Source organism: Anser cygnoides, chromosome Z (genome assembly GCF_040182565.1).
Source record: "Anser cygnoides isolate HZ-2024a breed goose chromosome Z, Taihu_goose_T2T_genome, whole genome shotgun sequence".
Lineage (NCBI taxonomy): Eukaryota > Metazoa > Chordata > Aves > Anseriformes > Anatidae > Anser > Anser cygnoides.
Window position 1 is genome coordinate 43229092 of NC_089912.1, and position 19508 is coordinate 43248599.

At 37.2% G+C, this 19508-nt stretch overlaps 1 protein-coding gene across 1 annotated transcript in view; it reads left to right on the forward strand.

The window, feature by feature from the left end:
* Positions 1-19508, forward strand: part of FRMD3 (FERM domain containing 3) — a 152874-nt gene that overhangs the window by 78927 nt on the left and 54439 nt on the right. The window contains exons 3-4 of the mRNA XM_048080519.2: positions 3265-3307; positions 11700-11778. Coding sequence (XP_047936476.1) covers positions 3265-3307; positions 11700-11778 — 122 coding nt within the window. The remainder of the gene's footprint in view (positions 1-3264; positions 3308-11699; positions 11779-19508) is intronic.

Here is a 19508-nt window from a genome sequence, read left to right on the forward strand (position 1 = left end):
GTGTGGAGCATGAATCTCCACACAAGGGCCTTGGTAATAGATGTTAGTTGGATTAGGATCAAAGTGTTTTCTTCAGTGCTGGTGATGACCAGGTTGATAGTGTTCCCTCTCAGAAACAGGAGGCTCAGCCCCTGAAGGAATGATTTATGATCTTTATTAAGGACTATCCTGTATAAAGCCAAGCTAGTGTGAGGGCATATGCAATTGTCCAATTAAAGCAGCCTGTATGGACCGTGGTGAAATTCACCAGGCAAAAATGAAGCTCTGTAAGATTTTTTTCTTTGTTCCTAGTTTGTGCATTTCATTAGATGGAGAGAAATTAAATTCTTATCTAGGGTTCCAGGCTTAAGTCTGGTTTATGTCATATGTCTGTTTTATTTGTCCTGCTAGGTGTTAGCCTTACAGAAGAGTTTGAAACACTTGTGGTCTGTTCCCACAAGAGAATGTGGCATACTGTAGTAATGAAACTTTTTTATAATTGAAGATCTAAAATACTTTTAAAATTTTGCCTAAAAAGCTAATTCAAAATGAAACATTATATTTTCCTTTCAAGTGTGTTTTTTTCTTTTTCAGTAAAAGTGTGAAAAACAAACCCCACACATTTGAAACATAAAGACATTTTGCAATGACAAATGCTTTTCAAGTGAAAATTGCTGCAGAAAACCTTGTATGAATTCATAGGAACCTTAATCTGGTCCTAGCTATAACAGCTAATTAATCTTGGAATAAATATAGCATGAATATAGTAGAGAGGAGGCACAGTTATTAATTATTAATAGTTAACACTGTAAGGCTGGAAGATAAGTACTCAGGGGAAAATCTTTCCTAAAAATCAAATTGAAATATGCAAACAATATAGGGGTGGCTATTTTCAGAAGTACTAGCAGTGACTAGGTGTTTTTCTTGCCCTGACACTCAGACAGCACTTGGCACCTAATTGCTGTGTCTTTGAAAATCTTCACAAATTATAAAGTAACTGCTTAGTTTTCTGGGAAATTCAGTTGAATCGCCTACATGTTTGCACCAACAGAAGGTCACCACAGAAATCTGAGCTTCTAAAAACTGCCTGTCAGTTCTCTGACCTCCAAGTGAAAGTCTAGGCTGCTTAATTGCTTGTTTCTTTTCTATCCATTTTTAACCCATGAAAATAAGGTCTTGGTGAAACATCTGTTTGATTCTGGACACATGAGCTAAATCTGCATTCCTGGGAGTTTGGTGCATGAGGCATTTGATCCATGTTTGCACAGCCTATTTTATGTGGTGCTCAGGTTTATTTCTCAGTCCCTGCTCCATTCACTTCTTGCCTTCCTTAATTAAATAAAGAACATAATTGGATTAATTGTTCTGTTCAGTTTGCCCTTTTTCACTATTCATATGATGAATCATGAGGGTTTCATATTTGCATTTTTTTTTTCGCCTTTGCTTTTTGTTAGAATAGGTAATTGACTTTTTCAAATATCTATAAAAGCTGACCTCGTCTGTGCTGGTATTTCAGCTTGGCCTTTCAAAGGGAAATATCAAGCAAATTGTGTCCTGCTCGTGCTAGATGAAAATAATGAAATACCTCTTAACTCTCAGCTCTCTGGGAACAGCACAGGACTGCACCTTGTCCAAGTTCCTCTTTTCTGTCTGAGTCTTCAGCTAGAATTGTCTGTATCCTGGTGGAGGTGAGGTGGGCATGTGAATAGGTTAAGGAAAGTAAATTTGCATATCTGTGTGACTTTACTGGTATCCTGTCTGTTAATTAATTCTGGATTATATATCTATAAAGTACTGCAGACTGCAGCAGATTTCTTGAATTACTTTACCATTTTCTGAACAAACCTCACTGCCAATCCATTCACCATTCCTTCAGAGCAAGATGAAGAAAAAATGCATCTCTGTGGTTTAGAAAAGATTAAAACAAGGTAGACATTTCTGGTAAGCTGGTGACAGGCATTGTTTTCTTGGTGTTTTTTTCTTCTTCCCTACCCTCCAAAAAGAGATGTACTGGTAGAGGGAAGAGGAAGATTTTTATTTATTTATTTATTTTGTTAGTTGGTTAGGGCTTGGGGTTCTTTTTCTCTTTTGTTTGGTGGATTTTTTTTTTTGAGTACCAGTGTTCTGTATCAGTCTCAAAGTGGCAAGCAAGTTTCAAACAGAAATACATAATAGAGGTTATCTCCAATATTGCTGTTAATTGCTGTGACAATTTCTGAAAAGCCACAGAAGTTTGGAAATCTTCATTCCAAGGTATTTTAATATTACACGTTTTTTACAAATGCTGTTTTCTTTTTGCAGTATATTATAGGGTTTTTGAGATAGAATGAAAAGGGTTAAAATGCAACCCCCTTGGTCCAAGGCCCTCCAGTGTTGATTATGCTTATTAAAACTGAATAGTATGCTTTTTGACCAGCTGCTTCTGCAGCACAAATCTCATTTTAGTGTGGAGATTTTTTTGCTTACGGGAAAAATCCTTGTACAAATGCTTTTGGCTGTGGTCAGAAGTGGTGCTTCAATATCAGCATGTTCTTTTGTCAATCAAAACATCCTCCTGAACGGTTCAGCTAGTGTTAGCAGGAGTTGTGCTAAGGCTCTTAACTGAAATGTGAGCATAGCTTTTTGTCATGGAAGCATCTGAGTTTATTTTCTAGGAGAATAAAAAGTGATTTTTTTTTTCGATTGCAGTCCTTCTCTGCAAACTTAAAAACCAACTGGTGGGCCTGGTGGGCATCCATATCTCCCCATTGTGCATTGACTATCCATAAAGTAAACATTTCATGGAAAAGTATGTTCTTTTCCCTTTCAGATTTTTAATTTTTCCTAGGAAACACAACATTGCTCTTTTCTGAGGGTACTGAGTGAGGGTACAGTATTGATAGATACTTTAGTTATTGGGACTGTAAAAGACAGCAGTAACAAACAGATGTTTACTTTTCTGAGTAGTCTGTCTTCTTCATTATGATCATTCTTCTGGAAAAAATGGTTGAAAGTGTAAGACTGAAATGTCCACTGCAAATTAATCAGTAGAGCATGACCTCTTTAAATTTGTATGTGAAATATTTGTCTTATATTTGTGTCAACTACACTTTACAAATGTGGTAAGATCAAGTACGTTTGCACACTACAATTGTAGTATTATAACTGCTTGGAGGTGGTTTTTCCAGTTTGTGTGCCTGGTGAAGCAAAAATCCTACTTCCTATTTTTGGTACCACATACATCTTCAAGGATGTTGTTGCCTCTGTGATCTGTATTAACCTCTGATCTTTGCTTTGCCTTTCCAGCACTGGCTTGAGCCCAACAAGTCCATCTTCAAGCAAATGAAATGTAAGTGTTGAGAGCTTGTGTTTTAATCTGCTTTTGAAATGCCCAAAGGTTTTTCTATGCTCCCATGCAGTAATTTAGAATGTACTTTATTTATTTCCTGGTGGAAAGAGGCCTTTCATGTCCTATCTACTAGAAAATCCATGCTACCCTCATTTCACTTCTTTTTTTCCCCCACAACTCTGCACATCAACAGCTTTCCTTTACTGTGCAAGGCAGGAGACAGCTGACATTTGTAGAGCAGCAGATCTGGCGAGGAGAAGACCTGTGTGTTCTGTCTCTCTAAGTCAGCTATAGTCAGTCACTGGAAGATGGAGTGTGACAATCTGCAGTGTTGTTTGTGTTTGCTTGTTTGTTGCTTCTGTTGTTGGTGGTTGGTTGGTTGCTTGCTTTCCACAACCCCTTGCTTCCTGCCAACACAGAACGTTAGTTTTAAGATCATTGCTGCAGCCAAGTAAACTCGGGTGCTATCACCTCATTTGAATTGTCTTTTTGACATGCTCTGATCTGGCTCATCTTTTTCATCAAATGGTCCAACTGTGAGAACTTCATTAAACAGATGTACTTTGATATTCAGAAGATTACATCCAACAGCAGAAGAGAGTGTTTATTTTGCTGTTCCTGAAGACTTGACCTAGGTCACTGGGAGTCGTTTAATAGAAGTTGTCTCTTGACTTAGTTTATGAAATGAAGGAGAATTTTACATACGTACCCCTTTGTGTGCAATTCCATTGTGTTTTAAGCATGAATACAAGGCATCTTTTGTATGGGAGACTGTTTATTTTAAAATGAGATGACGTTAAGGAGATTGTCAGATGTAAAAACAAGCAAACAGAAAACCCCCTAGGTGCTGGCTGGATGACATGGAATACTTCAAAAAATTCTTCCACTATGCAATAACAACATATACTGCAAGATGGGTATATGTGTACATATAAGTGTGCACACACGTGCCTAGCATATTCAATGTGAACTGTGTCTAGTGTTTAGGTAGCTGGAGTGTTATGCAGTTTGCATAGCAACAAATTCAGGAACTCTGCCAATAGATGCACTGAGTGTGTTTTCATTTATTGAAAACAACTCTATCTGCATATAGATGTTGCCTAGATATGATCGATGGTAGTCAATAAATTCCATAGATGCTGTGATGTGGTGGGCTTATCAGAGGGCTTGTGTGGCTTTTGTTGAAGACTCCTAATCAAAACTCTGAAAATGTGTAGAAAGAAGCAAAATAAAGTGCAGCTAATATGAGGTTATCAACAACAACAGAAAATTAGAATTAGAGGCCAACAAAGGTGTTTTGTTATCATCCTTACATTTAGCACACAAATAAAATTAAATGTGTTGTTGGCTTTTCACAAGCAACTTCAGTTTAATGCTGCATAACTTTATTTTTTGTCACAGATGATGAACTTCAGTTGCTACCATAAAAGGTGCTTTAAGGAAACAAAACAGGGACATATATTTTTTATAAATGTGTAGCACCCACTTAGATTATGACTAAATGTATCTTTCCCTACCACAGGTTTCAAGGACGCTTTTGTAAGCGTTTCATATCAGGAACCTCTCAATTTATTTTTCTAAAAATATACTATGTAGTAGAATACTAAACAATTTCTAAAGGCACACAAGGTAATTCATATTTTGTCTAAAAATATTCAATTCACTATGAAAATATTTAGATTCAGAAGCTAGTTCATAAATTACCAATATTAATTTAAAACGCATCACCGTCTCAGGTGACCTAAGTGAGTACTGAAATTAGCAGCTGGTGGAAAGCGAAAACTGAAGCAGTGAAGTGGCTGGTTAACAGAACATACATTATGTATATCTGACTTCTGGGAGAAGTAGTGGCAGAAAGCTGTTCACAGTGAGCCTATTAGATGGAGGCTTCCTTTTCTTTCCTCGCCATTAAGGAATTCAGATGACAATGAAATGATCTGTTTTGTAAGAACAGATATTCATTTCCTCTGATGCAAGAGTAGTTTGTATTTAATACTAATGATTTAAAATATTCTAAACTCAATTGCATGCTTTGATTTACATATGATTACAAGGCACTTGGATACCTGCAGCAAAAACAGAGAAATGCTGTATGCCTGATCTCAGCTACCATTTGTGGAGGACTTATTTTCCCCTACTCACTAACAAGTTTTGCTGTGTAATTACTCATACAGCCTTGTGTTTTCTGTCTTCACTGAAATGATTTTGTCCTAATGTGATGTGTAAATCCTAGCTTAGTGCCTCAGCCATTTTTGCTACTAATTTTGCATGAGAGGGGGAATTTTAGTCTCTGAGCAGTGTCCCGAATGACAACCCATCTTGTTTGTACTGTCTGAAGTCAGCTGATGGCTGGCTATTAGGAACAGTGAGCACCGTGATTCCAGAAATGCATTTAAAAGTTCCCTATAAGGTTACCTAAGGTACTTGCATCTTTGTAGATAAAGGTCTTTTTAAACCAGTTTGTGTTTTTTGCATGCTGCTTTTTTTTTTTTTTTTTTTGTACTGTTATTCTCCCCCTGATGTTAGCAATAAAGCACCTCTCTATTTGGCTATCTTCTAATGCTTTTGTATTTTTTTTTAGTGTCTGGAAATGTCTTGGTGTAAGTCCTACTGGTCACTTCAGCAGTAATGTTTAAAAAGGACAATTTTTCCATCCTCTCTCTCTCATCCTTCCCTGCCTCTCCCCCCAGCCCCCAATTCATTTTTAAGGTTAATTTGTATAATAAGAATGAAACTCTCCTGTGACATGGGTTGTGGGAAATATCCAAGTATATGGGTTTTGTTTTTGATGACAGTGGAACAGGATCAGTTTTGTTTCTCTGAATTCAAAACGTACATTTTTCTTACTGTCTTACATCTCAGATTATCTGAGAAAGGAGTGCAAGAAGGATATTTGCCTGTGTCAGGCCACTGGAATTTGCTAAGAAATGTAAATTTCCTTCATCTCTAATGCTGTTGTCAAATCGGTGAATAGCTGGAATGAACCAAGGAAAACGAGAATGAAGGCGTAGAGATGGTCTGTGCAAAACTTTCAAACCGATTCTTAAACAAACTCATAATTAGTTTTTCATGCCTCAGTACAAATCTAAAAAATAATTTAACCAAATATGTTGTTTGTAAATTCGTGCATAGTGAAGACAGGAAGTTTCATGTGATTATTTGGGCACTAACCTGAGTGCCCTGTATTCTTTATCTTTGACCCCATGCATATTTAATAACACGATTTGAAGCATTTTCATAACTGGTTGGTGAAAATCCACCTTGCCCTGTGTCGTACTATAACTAATTAAGTACAATGAGGAAGATACCACAGTTAGAGGTTTGTGATTGATCAGGTATCTCTTAAATATAAAATAAAAGCATGGGGTAGTGTTTTGTCTTAGACGTGCTCAGCCAGTGGTCTGGATAAACATCTGATTCACGTGTTAAGGGAGGAGGTATGTAGAATTATCAGCACACGTCTTAGGGTTCCCCAGAGGTCCTTCTGCAGCGTCAGTGAACATGAAGACAGTTTGAGTGTAAAAGATTATTATTATTTTTGTTAATGAGCAGTAGCTTTTGGTAGGATAACGTAGTTCAGAGACTCTGTAACATCAAAGAGCGATACAGGAAGTTTTCTGCCATAAAACAAACAGCACTGCCAGTACAGATCTTTGCAGAAGCTAGTGTTTATGCTGGGTGAAAAGCAGGTTGTTAAAAACAAATCCTTCCCAGAAGTGGCAGCTGAGAATTTTCCATCCTTTTTCCTCTGTTTCACACTTCTAGAACTTCAATCAAGGTGTTCACTATCTTTTAAACATATATATTTTCTCTTAAATATTTTTTCCTCTGTTGTTTCAGGTTGCCTGTCAGCGAAGGAAATGATAGTATGAATGTGTAGTTTTTCTTAGGCTTATCATTCCCTGTAAGTGTTTCACATACATAAAAGACTTAAATGATTCAGGAGCAATTGCTTAAAAATAGATGCACCTGAAACTGAGTTCCTTGCACACTGGTGTCTATGCCAAGGGGTATCACTCCCACATCCCTCTTTGTTTTGTTTTTCAATTAAGAGCTTGTTACTGGCTAGTACATTGGATAGTTTGTTTTAGTCAAAGGCAACTGAAATATTAAAAACGTACAATCAGTTGCCACAAAAAAATCTTCCACACTGTGTGTACTGTTCCTTCATGAGAAGCTAGGTCATGCTGTCAAAGGTTTCAGCATTTGACGTAACTTGAGTAGTTTTATTCATTCTTTGCCTTCATCTCCTGTGTGCTATTAACACACAAACTGGCAAACTAACAGCCCTATCGTGACAGAGTTTGCAGTCAGTACTATTCTCTGCACTAAAATCCTTTGAAATGACTGTAATTGTGAATCTTTTTTAGTGAGAAAGCAAAGCTTGTGATGGTAGGATATCCTTATAAAGCCTTGGGCATTTCACTGCAACAGCTGCTCCGTATCTGACAGATAAAGGACCACTCTGAGAGAAAAGGCTTATAGGTATTATAACCCTAATTGTATTCAGACTGGTTCGGTGTTGAAGAAACATTTTTCTAAAAATTGAGTTCTGTTTTGGGAAGGTTTGTTTTTGTTAGTGTATCCACTTTAATGTGTGAGTAAGAGGTAGAAAGTAATTTTAATTTTGAGGAATTGAGGAATTGTCTGATTTGACAATCTTATTTCTTGATCTGATGCAATATGTTGCCTGTCTTGCTTTCCACTACAAGAATACAGAGAATGAAAGAATGTCAGGTTCTCTTGTGTGTTTCTCCAGTGCTGTAAAATCCATAACATAAAGGCCTTAATAAACACTTACATATAGTCATCAGTGGTTTTGGAGGAACATTAGGTTTATGATCCATTTTTAAATTAAGATGGGGAGGAAAGTGGATAGTTGCATGCATTCTCCCTTTCATGTTTCAAATGTTCATTGTTTGTGGCTTGTTGTCTATTTGGGGAAAGCGGACCAGACAAAGAGAATCCGCTGTTTCTTTCTGTAATTGAAGGGTACCACATTGTAACACATCTGGAGATGAATTGGATGGCTGGGGTCACGTTCTTTTCAATATTTCACATTGCAGGTCAGGATTGTGCTGTTCGTGTGGGTGTTGCTGAGAAAGGAAATCTATTTAGCAAGCTGCAGCAGCCTTGTTTTGCTTTCCTTGCTGCTCTCCTGAGGAGGAATATTGTTACAGAAGCCTGAGTCTAGGAAAACGCTTGCAAAGCCTTCAAACTGTCTTGCCCAATCTCCTGCATATTCTGTGTATTTAAGTATAATTCTGTCATATACTATCCTCCTGCTACAAGTACAACATTTCTATTATAAATGTAGCTGGTGACTGATTGTGGGCTGTTGGTACAGTGTATGCTGTCCTTTTCTCCCTATGATACTCTTTGCATGGGGACAGCTGTTGCTTTTCTGCAGCTACCATATACCAGCAGAGTTTGGCTTTTACATCATTTTCCCTTTTTTTATTTTATTATTTTTTTTAATTTTTACCACAGCCAAAGTTTGTCATTTCACTGACATCCAAAAATTTGGGTAAAGTTCAGCACATTTTTATTGTCTTGTGGTAGGCTTGTACTGGGTAGGGCCTTGCAGAGCTATGCACTAGCTGTTATTATTTCTGCATCCCTGTTTCAAGCACAAACTAGTTTTAAATCTGTCAGGAGATTTAATAGTCTCCTTTTCTTTTTTTTTTTCTTTTCTTTTTCCTGAGGAGTATCTCCTATTCGTTTAATACAAGTTAACTTTTCTATCAAGTTTTGTAAATGGATCCATATTCTGAAAGGACAAGTTTTTCTCCCTTACTTAGTTGTAATAAGGCTATTAAGAAAAGACAGAATCATTTAAAATTACATACATTATCTTTCACTTTTTCTGTGCAATATGATTTCTTCGTACATTGTTCGGTGACTGTCTTCCTTCCTGGGACATTGAATTCAGTTTACCTTCTAGTTTGCCACTACAGGGCAGGAAGGAGGTAGCAATGTTGTCTGTTTCACAGCCAATTTCCAGTCACTTTAAGTCAATGCTGCAGTCACATCTAAGCCAAAGCCCGCAGAAAGCATTCTTAGTGCTTCTCTTGCCTTCACTGGCCTTGTCCAGATTTGATTACCTTGAATGTTCAGACCATGCCTAGAGAACACTTAAGGCTTTTTTCTCTTTCTCCATTACCTTTTGTTGCTGCTTCCTTGCTTTCTTTTTTATCTGCCCTTTTCATCTCTCACTCCCCATCTCTTCTGATATTCCTCCCCGTGTCTCAAATAAGTTATTTAAACAAGAAAAAAAAGAAGTGAAATCAACTTTTTTTTTTTAATTGAGGCTCACTGACCATATTAAGAAAAAATGTATTATGAAGCCTTTCAAGGCTTCATAATATTTTATCTTCAAAAGCAGTTGAACCCTCCAAAGGATAAGAACCATAACAGAAAATGTAATACATTTTTATTTTCTGTTGCTTTTATATATACCATGGAATGATGTGATACCCACAGATGTGTTTCTGGAAATTTGCAGCATGCAGGTAAATACTGCAGCCAAAGTAGCATCAGTAATATCAGGATTGTTGAACCAATTACTACTTGTAGTTTTGCACAAGCCAATGAGCTAGTAAACTTGAGAAGGTGCTAGAGTAAAATTTTCTAGTAGCTTAGTAATTACTGATAGATTACAATAAGTAAAACATAATTCTCTTTCAACAGTTTTCTTCTTCCGTTATCGCTATTTTTGGTCTGTACTTTCGTTCCACCTTTTCTTCTTTTCCTTCTGTAAAACCACCATCTCTTCCAAGATTCAGGAAGGTTAGACTGCCTCTGTGCCTTGAATATACATTAAGACTAAAGGACTTTTAAAACTAACTAGAATATTTTGTATCTATACTTCACTATGATATAAAGTTGCATAAATACTTTCCTTAAAAATAAAATAATTTAAAAAAGAATGAAAACTTGTTAAGAGTCTACACATATTGAGAACTACTGTAATTGTGTGTAGAAACTTTTGTATGTTAAATATTTTAATAAAAGGTTTATAATGCTACACTTGTGTCTCTAGGACACTTTCCCAAATGAGTGCAATGATTACATATTCCCATTTTATTTGAAGCCTCAGTTCTTCCTCTTTTTCTGGCTGTCTAAAAATGACGGTGTTGGTCAACGTTTTGGTAGAGTCTGCTTGTGCTGCTGGCAGAGCCGAGGCCCTTGCTGCTGGGACAGCAGTTCTGCCTTTGTGCTTGATCTATCCTCATGCTCTCTAATGAGTTTACCTGCAGGCTTGAGAGTTACCATGGCTTGTATAATAGAGCTGTGGCTTTTCTCCCCACACCATTTACTTTTTGAAGACGCAATATTTTTCTTCTCATTTCTCACTGAAATCTAGAACGTGAGTGTTGTCAGGCTACAGATTGCTCTGAGGGCTTTTCCTACCTCTGTATCGTGCCTGATTTGATATTTTTAAGATCTCTATTTTCACACTTCTTTTATCCTATTACGATTGTGGCAAGATTCCTCTTTATTAGAATAATGGTCTTTTGTTTGCTTTCAACCCCATCTGTAATCACCAACAGATAACTGGCTTAGGGTTAGATAATATCTTGAATACAATCAAAGATGCAACAGTAGGATGTAAAGCTGTGTAAAGTGAAATCTTCTGTTACTGTGATAGTCTTTCTCTTTTTGCTTTATTTTTTCTCTTTCTCTCTTTCCCTCTGTCTCCCCTCTCCTCTTCCCCTTCTCTTTCCCTTCCCTTCTCCTACCTTCTCCCCTCTCCCCTTCTCCTTCTCCCTCCCTCCCTTCCTTCCTTCCTCCCTTCCTTCCTTCCTAGAAATGAAAGTATATTTAAGGCCTAATACTGGTAAGTTAGCTGAGGAGTAGGTAATGTAGTATTATTAAATACCGGAATCAGAAACAGTCCTGTCTCTAGCTTACTTAGCCAAAATTAATTAATGGGTTCTTCCATTTTGTTGTCTGGGCATTATCATTACCAGGAATAACAGTTATTCATAACACCTTCATACCTCATTGTGATCAGACACAAATGTTTCCTATTTATCATTTGCCAAAAGAAAAGGAGGAAGGAAAAAACAAACAACAAAAATACACTCAAAATAGCAGTCCAAATGGTTTTTTTTTCGTACTGCTTGGATCAATCAATAAGCCCTGTGAGGTGCAAAACCATGTATAAATTGCTTTGCACAGGCTGTCAGTATTTTGCATGTGCTTTAGCCTTTGTCATTTATTCAGTTCTTTTCATACACATAATATGTATTGGTTTTGTTTGATTCCCTGCCTAATTCTTCAAAGCTGACCTTCACACGGACTTTGTGAGAGGCAGTTCCTTCAGAGTGTCTGAGACAGTGTTGTTTGCTACAGTTCTCATGTTTTTTTTTTTTTTATAATCTTTCAGCTCATCCACCATATACCATGTGCTTTAGAGTGAAATTCTACCCACATGAACCCTTGAAGATTAAAGAAGAGCTCACCAGGTATTTTTTTTTTGTCTGTACATTTTTAACAAGTCTGTTTTTAACAAGTTAACATTTTAACATTTTTTAATAAGACTGCTTGTTGCGTAGGCTAGGGTTCTCATCATTTATGATAAAATGTTATAGCAGACAGACATTTGCACTATTGATAATCTTTTTTATTTATTATGATAACTATGGAGATTTAAAAGCAGCTTAAGGGGACTTTTCCTAACATACAGAGAAATAGTGAGACTGTTGCAGAACTTCCAGGAAGTGGCAATGGTCAAATTGCTGGGCAAGTATTATGCTGAGCCTCGCACTTGGAAGGATTGTGGACTTTATTAAGTTTCTTTTGTTTCTGAGATTTTCTTTTATTGTGTGTGTGAAATAAACTGTGAAGTTTAATTCAGTAGCGGCTCTATCTTTTTTAACAGGAACACGATTTTTTTTCAAATTGAATTTTTGAATTGAAGTGTCTGTCATTAGGACCAGGAACAATATAGTATTTCTAAAGCATGGATGGAATTTAGAAAACTGATGTAGAAGTGAAACGTTTGTATATTTTTAAAGTATAGCTACTGTAGAGGTTAAGAAGACTTGTTGCTTACATTGGAATTCTCCAGTGTTTTGAAAACACACCTGTGCGATAGACCAGATGTACTTAATAAATGGGATTTTTGTCCTTCCTGCTAACCATTTTGAATATTCTGTTGCTCCAGATATTTTTCAAGAAGAGCACTGGGCAAAAATGTAGGGAAGTAACGGCTATTTTTACCTCTGCACCAGCTGTGCAGAGCTGTATGTCTGTCATACCACATTGTTAGTCAGCAGGACACACTGCTAACTAATAAGTGTGTGTTGCAGAAGTACAGAGCAGTGGAGCACTTGTTGCTTTGAGCTCTTCATTGATGCTTTCCCCAAGCCCTGCAAATTGTTATGCTCACAAGTCACTTTGTGAATGGGAGCATTCCCACTATCCCTGGTCTCATAGTGAAAGTTTCAGGAACAGCTTGCATTCTGCTGAATGGTAAGTTTACAGTTTGTATAGAGCAGCTGGAACATGCTGTTCATATTATGGCTGTTTATCTTGGGTGAAGTACTGAAACTGTTTAGCTGAGGGAACAGGTTATAAACCAGGAAGTTTAGGGATTTTCATTATTTGTATTTGTCCTTGAATGAATGTTTTACTTTTTATGAGCTGTAGTTTAAATCTTCTTGGAAGGTATAGACTTTTCTCATTCAAGAGCCTTAATTGATTGATTTTTTTTTTTTTCTTCTGACTGCTTGGATACCCTCCCAGCAGAAGTTTAATGAAAATGCAAAGCACCTTGTGTTAGCTCACTGAAATGTATTGTGCTATCGGTACATTTTAGTATCTCCTGGAACACTTCAAATTGATTTTTAAAGTCAAGCTACTGTTTAAAAATATTTTATGGACTTTTATTAGAGGTAATACTATTAAGGTACTAGACAACCTTAAAAAGGAGAAATAACTCTCTTTTCATATGTTCACCTAGTGCACATGACTTGTTTTTGCATTTGATCAGCTTTATAGTTTCCTAATGTTGCTATTTGTAAAGCTTTGCTTGACGTCCAAATTTCCAAGGTCTCTTACGCAATAATAAGGTATGGGAAATACTCCTGAAATTGCTAAAGCAGAAGGTCAGATTCAAGATGATGCTCTAAATTGGCTGGAGGTTTTTTTTTTTTTTTTTTCCCCTGAGTTGAAACAATTGGTGAAACTCAAGGAGAAGAAGGTCAATTAGTATTTGACAGAGGGCAGTCATGAAACCTTGACAACTGGTTGACTGTTTGGTATTTTTTTTTTCTTTGGTGGTAGGGTTTGGGGTTTTTTGTTTCCTTTTTTTTTTTTTTTTAGGACCTCTGTTCTATTCATATGTTCCTTTCAATGTATCCTTAAGATGGTTGGAAAATAAATTAATAATATTGCCACCCATTGACTTAAAAGCCATCTGTACTTTATAGCTGTATGTATGGTCAGGTGAGTCACAGTAAAAGTGCTTTACATTTCTCATAGTGTGCATGCCTAAATGTATCACAGAGCTGATCTCTTCCTTCTTCAGCTGTGTAGAATCTGTTGGTCTGTAGTCCCCATTTAGATGGTGAAATTAAGAGACAGTAAGACTCTTCCTGCCACATAGTCATACTGTTTTGTTCAGAATATTAATTAACCCTGTCTGAATTCCACATGTGGATTACTGTTGGTGCAGTCTTTGTAAAAGCTTTATAGGAATAAATCTTTAATAAAGCATCTTAGAGACATCAGGGAGATGTGTAGATATTTTAAAAAGCTGATTTTCTTGCTATTCAATGGCAATATTTAATATAAGAAAAACATATTCAGTATGTGAAGCTGTGTATATGGGGTTAATTGTGTAATTTCTGTGAAAATATTATAAAATAGAGAAATAGTACTATGGATTCGGACACCCCTAGCAGGAAGAAAACTGAGCATTCATCTTCTCAGACTACTACTGCTGCTTCATTTCTATTCTACCTTGGGTAGGCTAGACTGTAATCCTTGAGGTAGTGTATTGTTTTCCAGTGGGAGTGTTTTCAGGAAATTAAAGTGGAGAAAGACCTATCTGAAGTCATCCCTCTGTCTGCAATATTATAGAAAAGAAACCATGAGAATCTGAAAAAGTGTGTACATAGTGGCCAGGAATGCCTTGGGCAAAGCATCAAGCCATGTACTTGCCTGTCACTGCGTTTAGTTCCACTGTTCAGGATGTGTGAGAATATTGTCAGTCACATTATACCATTCCAGCTGCTTACTTTCATCTTCTTTCATTTTAATTAATGATCACTTCTATAGCTATGCTTTTGAAATAAAATCAATGCTTGCCCCTGGATATTAAAGCACTTGGAGATACAGCGTTGCTGAATCAGAAGTTCTGTGAACTCAGACACTAAGGATAACTAAAGAATTCAGGACAAATTTTCAGCATTTTGCTGGAGACGTAGGCTCTGTGTGGTCCTTGATCAGTGTGTTCTCTAGAGTTGGCTAATGTTAGGATTTCAATCCAAAAGTTAACTTCATTAGCCACGGGGATTGTTGCCTTGAGCTGTCTTGTTTCCGTAATAACAAACTATGTGAAACCTGACCTGTCGACAAACCAGACAACCTGTCTTAATGCACTTGAACGTTTAACTTTCTTAACTTATCCCTTTAATTTGTGTTAACATGGATTTAAATGGTCGGTCCTTGATTTTGGAAATACTGCTTCCTCAAAGGGGCAGTGAGGCCACATCTGTTTGAAACCACTTTGAGGAAGACTAAAACCACACTTTTTCTGTAAGAATCAAACTATTCAGGTAGTTTTCCCAAAGTCTTTTAAAAAATGTGATGAGAAAGTGGCAAAGATTTAACATATTTTGCTCAAATGGGCAGGCCTCTGAATTTAATTCAGGAGCACTGGAGGGTCAGCAGGTTACAACACAAACAGTGAATATAGATTTTTGAATGGTTTGTGTAATATTTTAAACCGAGAAGCACTCAGTCTTACTGAGAAGAGTGGAGGTCTTCTGTACTGCGGACATCTCTGAGGGGTTGACTTCTGCCTTGTGTAGAATCTGGAGAATGTCGGTCTTTTCTGAGTGGTGAATTTGTGGCTTTCTGTCTCACATTATATAATAGTATTATTGGTGATATGAAGTCAGAGCAAAGTTCTTCATCTTGGGAAAACAGCATTTGACTGTTTTCACTGAACATCCTTAATGAAAGGAATAACTACTAGTTTTAAGTAGGCAACAGCACCATAACAAGCACATTGGCACATCTCTCTTGTTCTCTGCCATACTTACACGTAAAACATAACTTCAGTCTCTTTTCTCATTAAATCAGCATCTGGTCACAGCCTGTTTTCTAGCTGACACTCCACAGGGCTGGGGTAGAGACCTTGAATACATATGCATATACTTTCTTTATTGCTGCTAATTTTGCTCTTCTCCTTACTTCCTTTTACTTCATCTTTTACTGCAGTCAGAACATTGTAGTTGTTTTTTTGCACAGAAGATGATAAGCCTGGGTCAGGAGAGCACTGTTTTCTTTAGCCATGTGTACAGAATCACATACAGAAATACTAACATGATATTCCAGGGTTCATTGTAATGGTTAATATTATTCTGGCTCAACAGGCAAAGACGTAAAGTTGCCATGAAAGGAACTACAGAGGCCATTCAAATCCACTGTATGCACAGCATCCCAACACCCTCTGCAAGGCACAGATGTTTTTGCTCTGTGCCTCTCTTCACTGTTTTTTGATCAGAGGTCAGAGCCCTGGGAGGGTCCACAGCTGTGAAAGCATGAAATGCTGCACGTGAACTGAATAGGAACAGCTGAGGGAGTATGAGCAGATGGATCCATTGACCCATCACACTCGGGCACAGATTTTTACTGCTTACTTCTTTTCAGTGTTCTTGTTTAGGTAATAAATAAACCGGTGTTTGTTCTTTTTTATGTAATAAAGCAGCCCAAGGCCTCGTGCCTTCTTGTCTCTAAATCCCTACATTATACTGTGTATGTATAATTAAAATGAGAAAATATGAAGTCATTTGAGGGCCCAAAGGAGTGATGCTACAGATAATACTGTATCAACAGTAATCCATGATTATTGTAGAAAAAAATGAGAACTAGAAGGGGGAATGGGTGAGTAGCTGGTGGAATTAACCAAAGATGGATTATTTCATCTAGCTGTCATCATGCATTTTTTTCCTAATCCATGTTTCATAATCCAAGAAGTAGTTCTTCAATCACTAGACTGTCATAAAACAGTGTAATATGTACTTTGGTACAAGAAAAGCAGATGAAAAGTGCTTAACTGGAAATCATACAAAATGACAAAGACGGGGCATATAAACATGGCAAATTAAAGAGCCCTGAGTGAGCTAGCCTGGTCAAGCAAGAACAAACTGTACAGCTGCATGCATGCAGGGATTGACTACCCTGTCACAAACAGCTGTATTCAATGCTGCTTCACACTGGAAGAACTTGTGCTTTCTCCTCCAGATTGAGGAGCTAGTTGGGGCCAGTAGTCTTCCTTTAGATTGCTAATGCTTCAGTATCGAGCCATTTAGTATTGCAGTAAGTTCATCCTTCCAAAGATGAGCTGATATTGGGTAGAGCTGTGCTGCTGAACCCCATTCCAGATATAATTTAGGAATACCTCTACCTCCTTGGGTGCCCTTGTCAGCTCTTCTGAAGACATGTGGTGGTAGCTATTCTGATGCTGCTGCAAGCCCACTTCTCTGTTTTGGCTTTACAGAGGTAATTAGCAGTTGTCAAGTGAGTTTTTAGTTTTAATAGTATTGGATTCACAATCAGATAAAATACCATAGGACTTAAAGATCAGTGAGAGTTGTTAATAAGAGTACTTAGTACTCGCGGGCTTGCATTTAGCATTCAAGGTGGCAAAAATAAATTAAAAAAAAAAAAAGGAGGATTTTTTGGTGAAGCTTGTGCCTGTGCATGAAGGAGAGCTGAGAGGTTCGTAGTTCCTCTTGTGTCTCAGTGGAGAAGGCAGGAGAGCTGAGAAGATGCAGTTCTGTTTTGGAAGCCTGCAGAGAACAAACTATTCCTGTGCTGTGTTGAGGCTTTTATGTACCTACTTTTCAAAACAACGCTGCCGCCTGTCCCTTACTATTTCTTTGTCTTCTTTATTCATTATTTAATTAATTATCGTGTAGCAGTAACGTTTTTCCCATATAGCCAATGCTTTTAAGCAGCTGACTGGTACAGCAGTGTTTCACACTTTTTCCAATTCCCAAGGAAAGACCATGCATAGTAATGCAGACGCTGACCAGCTCTGCAGCCAGGACAAGCCCATGTATTGCTAGATCCAGGTAGCAGTTGTCATTTTGACCACAGAAATGAAAGGTTAGAGATTACTGCAAAGCTGTCATTCAAGTCATGTTCCCATGATGTTCCCATGCCCACCCCAGGCAGAAAATGGACTATTTCTTTCTGAGGGAATAACTTTATTTATTTTTTAATAAGTAATACTGCTGGTTCAGACTTTTCTGATGATTTTTACCGTCCAGGAATTGCACAGGTTCAGTATGGGGTTATGGGATGCTGCTACACTTTTTTTTTTTTTATTTAGTTCTTAACATTAAAACAACTTTCCACAAAGCATACAGAAAGGTGTTTGTCCTTTCTACAGATGCTTGTTAGTACAAAAGACATGCAGTTACCCAAATATGGTAACAAAGTATATCCTACTAGTTTTGTTTTTTTGATATTTGTGGGTGGATCATACATTTGACCTTTTCTTAGTAAGAGAAATATATTGTTTTTTCTCATGTTTGAAAAAAGTTCATGTTTTGAAGTCATGATGGCTATGTCCCTAGCTTCTAATTCTTCTTATTTGGCTTATGACTGATCAGGTGAATTGTAGGGCTGACTGCTGTACTAACATCACTGTGGCATACTTATTAATGTGTGTGTTGTACAAAAGTTTTGAGGGGTTTAAGCCACTGCAGTGTGAATAAAACTTTCATATTTTTCCAGAAAAACAAGAAAGTAGATAGATGATCTTCCCCCCATCTGCATTCACTAAAGTCAAGCTTCTAGAATTGTTCTATTAGGAATTTTAACAATTTAATTCCTACCTATTCATTTTAGTAAATTTCTTTTTCTGGATCCGTTACTCATGAATTTGTTTAATCCTTCCTTTTTTTGGACTTAGTAGTACTGTTTTGAATTGACAGCCTCCTGTGGCACTTAGAAAGTACCTTACATAGCAGGTAGTGGACTTTCACTGCCTTAAGCAATCCCTTGATTGCACTGACTTTCCCCAGCTCTGGTGTTGCAGGACTTGGCAAGTAGCAGTTCTTAATTCACCTTTCCCACTGCCTTTGTGATTTTGTAAGACTCAGTCTTACTTCACCTCGGTCACTGTCTCTCCTTGCAACGAAAGTCTCTCCTTGCAAGGAAAGCTCTATCCTCTTGCTCATTTTAGTTGTTCTCTTTATCAAGCTCATCTGTATCCCCTGTAGGATGCAGGGGCTAGAGTCTAGGTATAGCATTTAAAATGTGATTACATCAAGGCTTTAAATAGCAACAAAACACCCTTCTGTCTCGTTCTGAGTGTTTTCCCTAATGAAGTTCAACATTTTATGGTTTTTTTTTTTTTTTTTTTTTTGGTCTGCAGTTGCACACTAAGTTGGTGATTTCAGAGACCTGTTTGTGGTAACTCCAAGAGCTATCTGTCAACTCTGCATTTTGTCAATAGCACGTAGAGTGATGACTTTCTTTAATATATAAGATAACAAAAAATTCACAAATATTTGTAAGTAGACAAGTAAATTTTTTTCTTTTTTAAAGAATGTATTTTTTCTATTAGTCTTGCTATATAGATGGCAGTATAAAGCAAAGAACAGATGTTCTCTTAGTTGTAGTATTAGTTACAGCCATGTAGTAATTAGTGCTTAGGTTAGATTCATAGACCTTGGCAGGAAACTAGAGCTCCTGCAGTGTAACTGATTCTGTCAACTGTAGAATCTGTAACTGTAAAATTAGTGTCCAGAAGAATGTTCATAAAGGGCTCATAAATTCTTCTGGGAGACGAGGCCATCCGATCCAGGAATACTGTAAATATGGGCATTTGCACTCTGCTACTCTGCACCTGAGTATGCACTGTAGCATGGGAAAGAGCAGTACAGTCAAAGCCAGACACCATGCTGAGATAACAATTTTTTGAAACATTGCTGGATCTCTTAAGACAACT